The sequence below is a fragment of the Spermophilus citellus genome (assembly GCF_964194105.1).
Source record: "Spermophilus citellus genome assembly, chromosome: 8".
In the NCBI taxonomy this organism is placed as follows: Eukaryota; Metazoa; Chordata; class Mammalia; order Rodentia; family Sciuridae; genus Spermophilus; species Spermophilus citellus.
Window position 1 is genome coordinate 97041918 of NC_138189.1, and position 10329 is coordinate 97052246.

A 10329-nucleotide genomic window follows, 5' to 3' on the forward strand; every position below is an offset into this window, starting at 1 on the left:
AGGGAAAATGGGTTTGAAAGTTCAAAATCTACTTGTGAGCCCAAAATTACCACTGTCCTCATCTATTTTGGCTGAACTAGAAGCAAAGAAAGCACTTGATTTATATAAAGGGAGTTGGGAATGGAAAGGAAACCCATTTTTGTGTTGCTATGACTTGGTTTCTCTAAGCAGTCACATGAATAACAACCTTGCTTTTGTTTACCTGAATCTGGTTAGACCACAAGCATTCTTCTTACTGGGTCTGGTTGGCCTTAGAGGTGGTCTGTTTCAATGTCCAGAGCAAGAGATAAGGCAAGTAGAATATAGAATATAAATGGGGGGGGGGAATAGATGATGTCATCATATCTATTTAAAGAGGAGAAAGAAATACTATCCTCTGAAATGTGTGGGAGTTTGCAGGGTGTGACCCAGGCAGTTATCAACTAACAGGAGACATAGAGTGTAAAGTAGGGGGTTTAAAATAGTGACTTACAAGGAATGTGGGAGCAAATTGGCAGAGTCACAAAGTGACATCCTGACATTCCACCCTCCATGGGGTCTGTGACTACACTGTTCAAAATAGGGCAACTCATGGTATGACCTGATCAAAGAAATTTAGCTAAGACATAGAGCCCAGAGGACATATATCAGGCATACTCTGCTAGTCATTCACTAGGTGCATTTCACATGGTATCTCTCTCGATCCCAGGGTTTGTACTGAGAGAGAGGGATATGATTTCCCATTGATAATTCCGAGTTAACTGTTAGGAAGGAAGACAGCATAGATTTAAAATGAGATTTGGTTGCTTCTAAAGCCTGTGTTCTTCCACTCTGAAACAGTCTTCCTAACTCACTCTCCTTGTCCTGAGCTTCATGCTCATTTGGTACAACATGCCTCAGCAAAGGCACTTCTGAACCATCAGCAAGGGTGGCAAGGGACAAAAGGCATGGGCTCATATGCTAGTAGGAGTCCAACTGTTCCCTGAGACCCCAGAGCTGTGCATCAGTGTTTACTTCTGTAATTGTGTCCCTTCCTTGGGTTCCATTTCAGCAATCTGGGTTCTTCTTTCCTAGCCACTGGCTGCCCGTCAGCTCTTGCTGTCATCATCCCTCATATCCCATGTAGATCAGTCTACTAATGTAACTATGTCCAAACATTTTTTACTTCTGTATCTGACATATAAGCGAGAGGTTCTTGGGGTTGTTTTTGTCTTTTGCCCCCCACCTCCCTGGCTTTTCTCTGCAGCACTGGGGATTAAAACTAGGGGTGCTCTACTACTGAGCTACACCCCCAGCCCCTTTTAATTTATTTTGAGACAGGGTCTCACTAGGTTACCAAATTTGCAATGCTCTTGCTATTGCCTCCTGAGTTGCTGATATTACAGGCATGGACCACTGCACCAGGCTGTCACCCTCTTTTGGATTCTATTTTCTGGGATAATGTGATTAGCTGATCAAGGAAAGGACTCATTCATTCAGCAAGAATTTACTGAGTTCACACTAAGGAAACAGAAATGTTCTAGGTGCTAGGAACAGAGATAATTAGCATTCAGTTCCTCCTTCAAATACCCTAGTGTTCTTCTCACCTGTTACAGCTGTGCCTGGTGACAGTCCTGGGACTGGGAGCACCTGATTTCCTCATGCATAACTTCCCTAATGCCTGAGCCAGGACAGCAGTCCAGCCTTGGCAGTTTGATTCAGTTCTGTTCTTGTTCTCACGATTTTGTGCTGTCTGGTAGAGCTTTCTTTTTTGGAAATGTTATTGGGTTTTCCTTGATCTATCTCTTTTTGGAAGCCAGATCTCAACTTCAAAGGGCAAATGAGAAGAAAGGAATGACAGGGCAGCTTGTACCCTTGAACAGATAGAACTGGCTGCCTCACCAGAGCCACCAGCTGAAGACCCTCTTAAGGAGTGAAAAATCATATCAACAGTGAGAGAGAGAATGTTCCTCAGGCAAGGGTCTCAGGCAGGATTGCAATTTGCATTCAGTAAAATTCCCATTTACTCTATGTTAAAAGCCCATTTAATATGAGAGAAGCAGTGGCTTAGTTACCAAGTGTCACGTCTCAGCAGTTCTCAGAGCTACAATGCACCTGTTACTAAGAACACTGGCGCTGCGTCAGGGCTTCAGAAACAGCAACAGTGGGGAGCAACAGGAGGAGGCTGAACTTGAAACTTTGGTTAATTTTCTTTTTTTTTTTTTAAGAGAGAGAGAGAGAGGAGAGAGAGGGGGAGAGAGAGAGAGAGAGAGAGAATTTTTAATATTTATTTTTTAGTTCTCGGCAGACACAACATCTTTGTTGGTATGTGGTGCTGAGGATCGAACCAGGGCCGCACACATGCCAGGCGAGCACGCTACCGCTTGAGCCACATCCCCAGCCCCTAGTTAATTTTCCACAATGATAGAATTACCTTTGCTCACTGTCCCCATTATTTACTGATTTATAGCAACTTCTAAATTCTTATATACAGTTATCAAAAGAAGGATTTTTTTCTTTATGGTTTAAATAGAGAGCGTTTCAAGAACAACCATTACCATATGTTTCCCCAATTTCCAACATAAATCTGATCAACTAGGTTAACAACCCCTCTCGTCAGAATGAAGACTGAGGTTTACACGGGGAAAAAAAAAAAAGTACTTTGCTACTTTAAAATGAGACACACTCACTGACACACAGAACAAACCAGTTGAAAACCATGACATTTTAGAGCTGGCAGCAGATGAACTCAGTCAGTAAGGAAATAAATATGTCAGAAACACAAATTAAGCAAATATACACACCTAAAGGCAAAACAGGAAAAAAAAAACTGTCTAAATATACCAGATGGAGTGAACAGCCATCTGTGGGCAGTGTCCCCAGGGTGTGAGTTTCTTTTAATTGGATTACTTACCGCGACAAGTGGAATTCCCATTTCCCAGGGGAGGGCCTTCGGAACAGCTCCACGACTGTTGTGCTGAGATGCTAACAAAACTAAATTTTAAAACTACTGGCAATAGAAGGATAAGTAAGAGCAGCATAATCACGATGGACTTAAACCCTCAATCGCCAAGAACTTGACTTTGCTCCAGCACAGCCCAGGCAAAGTGAGTCTGTCTGACCCCCAACTCCACCCGGGTCAGCCTTCTGCCCGGGGGCATCTTTTACTCTTTGGCCAGTTTTTCTTGCTACTGCTCTCCAGCTTCTTCTTCACCTCAAGAGCTTCCGAGTGCAGCCTCAGAAGGATCCAGGAAAGATTTCTTTATCTGAGTTTTCTTTGGAAGCCAGTAAGAAATACCTGACACCCTTATGACAAATTTCACAGAGGCTACTCTCTGGAGGCCTGTGGCTGACTTTGTTGTGACAGGCAGAGCTAGGCAAAAGGCTTAGAGAGAAAAAAAAAGAAAGAAAAAGAAAAAGAAAGAAAGAAAGAAAGAAAGGAAAGAATTGATGGAAAGTTCCAACCACGACCCCAGGATGAGGTTGAAGAAGAAATATGTAGATAGGATTCCTCCCCAAACACGGTTTCTCTTTTTGAAAAGCAGAATGACTCCCCTTTCCTTTTTAAAGCTCAGTTGGCCCCACCTCCTCTCCTTTAGTGACACTTGAGTGAGGCTCTGTTTGCAAATGCGAATGTACGGGACAGGAAAGCAGGACTGGCTGCCAGAGAGGAGATAACTGCTACTCACCATAAATATTCTGGGCAGACCAGGGAAAAAGCAATTAGGGGGCTGTGGAGGAGCCAATGTTGTCTCGGAGGTAACTGCTGAATATTGGCTGTGTTTGAATATCTTGAAGGATGGAGACATGATTAAACTATCCAGTGCATATTAATCAATGGTGAACAACGCTGCTGATAATTTACATTTATAACAATTGATCACTCGCATGAGCAATACCAAAGATAATTCACCCTCAGCTCATTATTTGAATGAAATGTCAACACCAGCGCACATTCCCGGGGCTTAATCTTTTTTTCTCTCTCCTGTATATTTTATAGCGGAATTTGAAAGATTATTCTTTCCAAATCTAAGGGAAATCCCTGAAGCCAAATGAAGAGATACAGTATGCACAGACACCTCTTCTTTCAGCGTGAGCATAATAAAACGTCACGAGGGGCCAGGAGTGCAGGGAGAGGAGCAGATTGTTATTATAGAGTTGTGTTGGAAAAATAAGTTGATAGTGTAAAAACTAGGAAGCATTGGAAACCCTGCATGGCTGAATGCAATTCCTTCTCAGATAATTTGTGATCTTTCCACATCTTGGTGATAGAAAGTGAAAGCTTGACTGTATCCGTTAATTTTCTCCTGCACCACTCTTTACTTGGAGCAACCCCAGTAATTTCTTCAAGCGTACACCCAGGGCCCAGAAATACCCAGCTCAGGCAACTGTTCACACCAGATTTGATGAACAATGGAAATTTCGGCCCATTTACTCCACCCTGGAAAACAGACCTTTATTTAAGTTGCCCCAAGGTAATGTTCCAAATGCTAGTCTAAATGTAGATAAAGCAATAATCATGAAAATAAAAGTCTCAATAGTGGCCCAAGAAAACAGAACAACTCAAAGCCCTTCACTCGTGTATAATTATTTGATTATTTGTCAAAAAGTTAAATCATGATTTCTCCAACTTCAACCAGCCTCTGCCAGGCAGCTCTGACCCTGTGTAAGGAGAAATGGACCCTGAAGGGACAACAGAAGTCATGTGGATGGATATACGGAATATTCCATTGCTTTCTGGACTTGTTCAGACTCAAGATTCAAACTGAGAGTCCTACAAACAACCTGCACTGACTATTCAAGTTACTAGCCTTGTTAATAAGCTTCCCCTTCCGCAAAACACATGGCCAGTATCACAGATGATAGCAATTGAAGGGGCTTAGAGGACAGTCCCACATGAAGCGGTGTGAGTAAAGACAATGATAGGAACATGGTTATGAAATAATATACAATAATATCCTATTTGGATTTAGACTCTCTCATGTTGTTTTTGGTTATAAAAAGATTTGCTTTCCTGGGGCTGGGGTTGTGGCTCAGCAGTAGAGTGGTCGCCTACCACGTGCAAGGCCCTCGGTTTGATCCTCAGCACCACATAAAAATAAATAAATAAATAAAGGTATTGTGTCCAACTACAACTAAAAAATAAATATTAAAAAAAAGATTTGCTTTCCTAGTTCTGCATCAGCTTGGCTAATGTTTTTATTTATATTGAACATAATGACACATCTTTAGGAGATGGCATCAGTGTGGGTATAAGAAAAGCTTCAACTGATGCCTGATGTTGAAGATCAATGCAGTTGATTCACAGATAATCTATAGTTGCAAAATCATAGAACAGAGCTACCTAACTAGAAAAGGCTTTCAGAGACATTTAATTCCTTCTCAGAAATAATTTAATCAGTCCATATTAATATTAATAATTTAATAAGTCCATATTCTCTTTCTTAATTAATTATTTTAATTAATTATACATGACAGCAGTATGTATCCATTTTGATTCATTGTACACAAATAGAGCACGATTTTTAATGTCTCCAGTTGTACACAAAACAGAGTCACACCATTCATGTCTTCATACATGTACCTACATCTCATTCCACCATCTTTTCTACCCCCATTCCCCCTCCCTTCTCCTCCTTCTCCTTTGCCCTATCCAAAGTTCCTCCATTCCTCCCATGTTCCCCCCAAAACCTTCATTATGGATCATCATCGATGCACTTATCAGAGAAAACATTCGGCCTTTGGTTTTTTGGGATTAGCTTACTTCACTTAGCATAATATTCTCCAACTCCATCCATTTACTTGCAAATGCCATAATTTTATTCTCTTTTAAGGCTGAGTAATATTCCATTGTGCATATATACCACAGTTTTTTTTACCTATTCATCTGGTGAAGGGCATCTAGGTTGGTTCCACAGTTTAGCTATTGTGAATTGTGCTGCTATAAACATTAATGTGGCTGTATCACTATAGCATGCTGATTTTAAATCCTTTGGGTAAAGACCTAGGAGTGGGATAGCTGAGTCAAATGGTGGTTCCATTCCAAGTTTTCCAAGGAATTTCCATACTGCTTTCATATTGGTTGCACCAATTTGCAAGAGTGTGCCTTTTCCCCACATCCTAACTAACAGTAGTCCACATTCTTAGATCTAGATAAAACTGAACTTTTCCTGGGCAAACAGATCCTTATTTTAAAGCTGACTGGAAGTCTCTTATAACTTTATGATTTAAGCTGCCAAACATGTTTTAGTTTTTGGAATTGAGTCAAAATTAACTAATTCATCAATTAAGCAATTAAATGTTATAGGGCACTGTATGGAGTACAAGAAACAGAAGTAATGAATTCTCTGAGGTGAATTGTCAACAACAAAGAAGACTACATAAGTATGAGCTAGTGAATGTTCAGTTACCAAATATTTGGGGGGTCTGTCAGGAAAGAAAGGGGGAACTGTAATGAACTTTGTGAATTAGAACATGTAGTGAAATTTTGTGCAATAATTGGGAAGCCTCAGATGGGCTTAGAGAAGGAAAAAGGCCACGATGAAAACAGAATGTGGAACAAGAATGGACAAAGAAATATATATACACACACACACACACACACAGCGGAGTTCTACTCAGCCATTAAAGAAAATGAAATTATGGCATCTGCCAGGAAATGAATGGAAATGGAAACTATCATGCTGAGTGAACTTGGCCAACTTAGAAACTCAAAGGTTGAATGTTTCCGCTCATATGTGGAAGCTAGAGTAAAATAAAGGGAGAGGGTAGGGAAGGACAAGATTACATAAGGAAACATTGGAATCCAAATTAATAGATGAGTGAAAGGAAGTTTAGTAGAGCAGAGGAAGGAGGGGGGTGGAGGACTGGAGGGAAAAGGGGGATCATGAACGGGAATTGATTTCCATGCATGTATGAGGTTGTCGGGAGGAACCCAGCTACCATGTATAAACATAAAGCTAATTTAAAAAAATGGACAAAGAACATAACTAGAGCTTTAGACATTGAGGTGACACAGCTGAATAATAAATCCTATTGGTAGGTCAATGCGAAAATTAAACATCAGTGGCAAGAAGACAGTGCTGCATGCTTTGCAGAGTGAGTAGGCAGCACTGGCTAGAAGAAGGAAGGCTACTGGGAGTCATGTTTATGTGTGCTGCTCATTATGCTAACGTTTCAAAGAAAAGTTCCCCATCGAAACACAAAGCACCTCATTCTGCGGCGTCATATATTTCCTATACGCAACAGCTCTGATTTGTCATCACCACCACTCACCATCAACAGATTGCTTCCTATGTACCAGGAAACACAAAACATCTGCTTTATTCACATCACCTCTAATCCTCAACACCATCTGGCCAAAGGAATAGATATTATTAATCCCATTTCACAAATGAGGACACTGAAGATCAGAAAGACTGAGTAATTTTCCCAAGATCACACACATTTATAGAAGAGAGAAGCTCTGGAATCCTCATTCTGTCACTGACCAGAAGAACAGGCTGGGCACTACCAAAAGGAAGAACAGAACCGACACTGCATGTCTGGTTGCAAGAACCAGGAGTGACAAGACAGGATGTCTTGGGGGAAAGGGACTCTTAGCATTCACACGCACCTGCAGAAACAGTGCACTGGCTGGTTCGTGGATCACCTCTGTCGGTGAGTGCCAGTGTACCAGGGAAACTCTCTCAACAGTCAATAACATTTTCTTGTTTCTCAGCAATAAGTTGGCATGTGTCTGGCATTCTACATGACTCATTTGTGGCAGGAACTGAAAATATTAAATGGGGGTAAATTTGGAGGGGCACAGGCATAGGAGGTAGCTATGAAAGGAAATTTCAAAATTTTCAGTGTAAGAAAATCAGATGTGAGCATGTTAATGAAAAGAGGGGTAAGTAACTCCTTGACATTTACCCAAATGAGTTGAAAACATGTTCCCCCCAAAATCCTGCTTGTGTTTATTGATAATTGCCAAAATTGGGAGGCTACCAAGATGTGGTTTTATTCGGTTTGGTTTATTTTAATTACTTTTGGTTGGCTTTCTTAACCTGACTTTAAATTCAGATGCATTCATTTTTAAATTTTTATTTAAGTAAAACTTATATAAAGTGAACAGATCTTAAGAGTACAATCAGATCAATTTTTAAAAATTTTAATAAATTTATTAATAATTTTGAAGTGTGGGGGATTGAACTCAGGACCATGCATGCAAAGCAAATGCTCTACTACTGAGCCACATCCCCAGAAATCTGATGAGTTTTGATAAATGTGCATATGAACTTGACCAACACCTCAATCAATAGGTGAATGAATAAACAAACTATGGTACATCTACACAATGAGATACTATTCAGCAATAAAAAGAAATGAGCCATCAAGCCATGAAAAGTTCAGGAAGAACCATAAATGCATATTGATCAGTGATGTAATGTGTAAAGCTACACACTATGATTCCAACAATAACACATTCTGGAAAAAACAAAATATAGAAAGAATTAAAAAATGAGTGATTTTTCTGAGTTTCAGGGGGAGGAAGGCAGGGATGAACAGATGGAGCACAAGCAATTTTTAAGGCAGTGAAGTTGCCATGAATGATACTGTAATGGTGGACATATGTCATTTTTCAAAACTCATAAGTATAATGAGAAGAGTGAACCCTAGGTCTATCCCTAATCATGTAGAAACGTTCTTCAGTCTGAGAGTTTAAAAACAAGTGTGCAGAAACTGAGTATATAAAAAGAAAGGGTATAACAACCCATAATATAAAAATTTATAATTTTAGCAGCAGCACCAACATTTAAATCTAAGAAAAATAAACAAGTCATTTTAAGTTGTATTTATTTTTTGCTATCTCAACCTGCTTCCTTTGTCATTTTCCCAGCTGTTTTAACTTATAGAAATAACAAAGTTTAGAGAAAAAAACTCTGGCTTTTTTTATCATTCACAAGAAATTCTTTCCCTGGCCTTTAATTTTTACTGAATTTATAGGAAATGTAGTAACATTAACTACAAGGCATTTACAATTCTAAAAACAGTACTGGTGATGCGACTGTGTATGTAAATACTACTTGCTAGAAACTAATGAAAATTCATTGCTTGCAGTTCTTCATTTGGTCTTGGGTTTATAAAACTGAATCAAAATCTTTTCTCCCATCTTCTACCTCCAAGGACAGTATTTATAGGAGTGAAAATAACTATGGTTTGACACTGAAAATTGGAAAGATGAAAAGAAAAAATATTTATTAGAGAATTGTAATTAAATGTAGTATTTGGGTTCATTTAGACAAAACATACATGCAAGGATTTTTATTTCAGTCCCCATTCACCTCTTTTCCTCCTCTCCTCCCTCTTCCTATTCTTTCTTTTCTACTCCTCACAATTTCCTTTCTTGTACATATGCATAAAGGTGAAATGCCCTTTGGTAACTTTATATATGAATATAACATGATTTTGTTAAATTCATTCCATATTTCTTCCTCTTTCCCTTCCTTCCTCCCTTACTCTTGTTTTTCTTCTACTCTATTGGTTTTCCATTCATTATATCTTTATGATATCTGCTCCCCTCCCCAACTACCCTCTTTTTCTTATTTTGCTCTAGTTTCCACATATGAGAGAAAACATCTGACCCTTGATTTTCTGAGTCTGGATTATTTAAATTAACATGATATTCCCATTTCAATTCATTTACCTTCCCCCCAAGCCATTATTTCATTATTCTTTATGGCTGAGTTGAACTCAATTGTGTATATATATACCAATTTTCTTGATATATTCATCTACTGACAGGCATCTGGGTTGATTCCATAATTTGGCTGCTGTGAATTGTGCTGCTGTAAACACTGAGGTGGCTATATAGCTATAGTATGTTTATTTTAGATCTTTTGGATTGGAATAGCTGGGTCATATGGTGGTTCCATTTGTAGTTTTCTGAGGAATCTCCACACAGTTTTCCAGAGTGGTTGTACTAATTTGCATACCCACCAACAATGTAAGAGTGTACCTTTTCCCCCACATCCTTGCCAGCATTTATTATTACTCGTGTTCTTGGTAATCATCATTCTTTGTGAGACGAAATCTTAGTGTAATTTTGATTTGCATTTTCCTAATTGCTGGAGATAGTGAACATTTTTTCATATATTTGTTGGCCATTTATGTCTCCTCTTCTGAGAAATTTCTGTTTAATTCTTTTGCCCATTTATTGATGGGTTTTTGTTTGCATTGAATTTTTTGTGTCCTGGATATTAATCCCTGTCAGAGGAGTGGCTGGCAAAGATTTTCTCTCATTTCATTAGGTTCTCTCGTCACTCAATCAACTCCTTTTTGTGTGTGTGTGCAGAAGATTTTTAATTTGATGCCATCCCACTTACTCAT

The 10329-nt window shown here is 39.2% G+C and overlaps 1 protein-coding gene across 2 annotated transcripts in view; it reads right to left on the minus strand.

The window, feature by feature from the left end:
• EGF (epidermal growth factor) overlaps positions 1-3501 on the minus strand; it is a 90723-nt gene extending 87222 nt beyond the window's left edge. For both annotated transcript variants that reach the window (XM_081303582.1, XM_081303581.1), the window contains exon 1: positions 2873-3501. In XM_081303582.1, coding sequence (XP_081159708.1) covers positions 2873-2999 — 127 coding nt within the window. In that variant the 5' untranslated portion in view covers positions 3000-3501. The remainder of the gene's footprint in view (positions 1-2872) is intronic.
• Positions 3502-10329: the final 6828 nt, after the last annotated feature.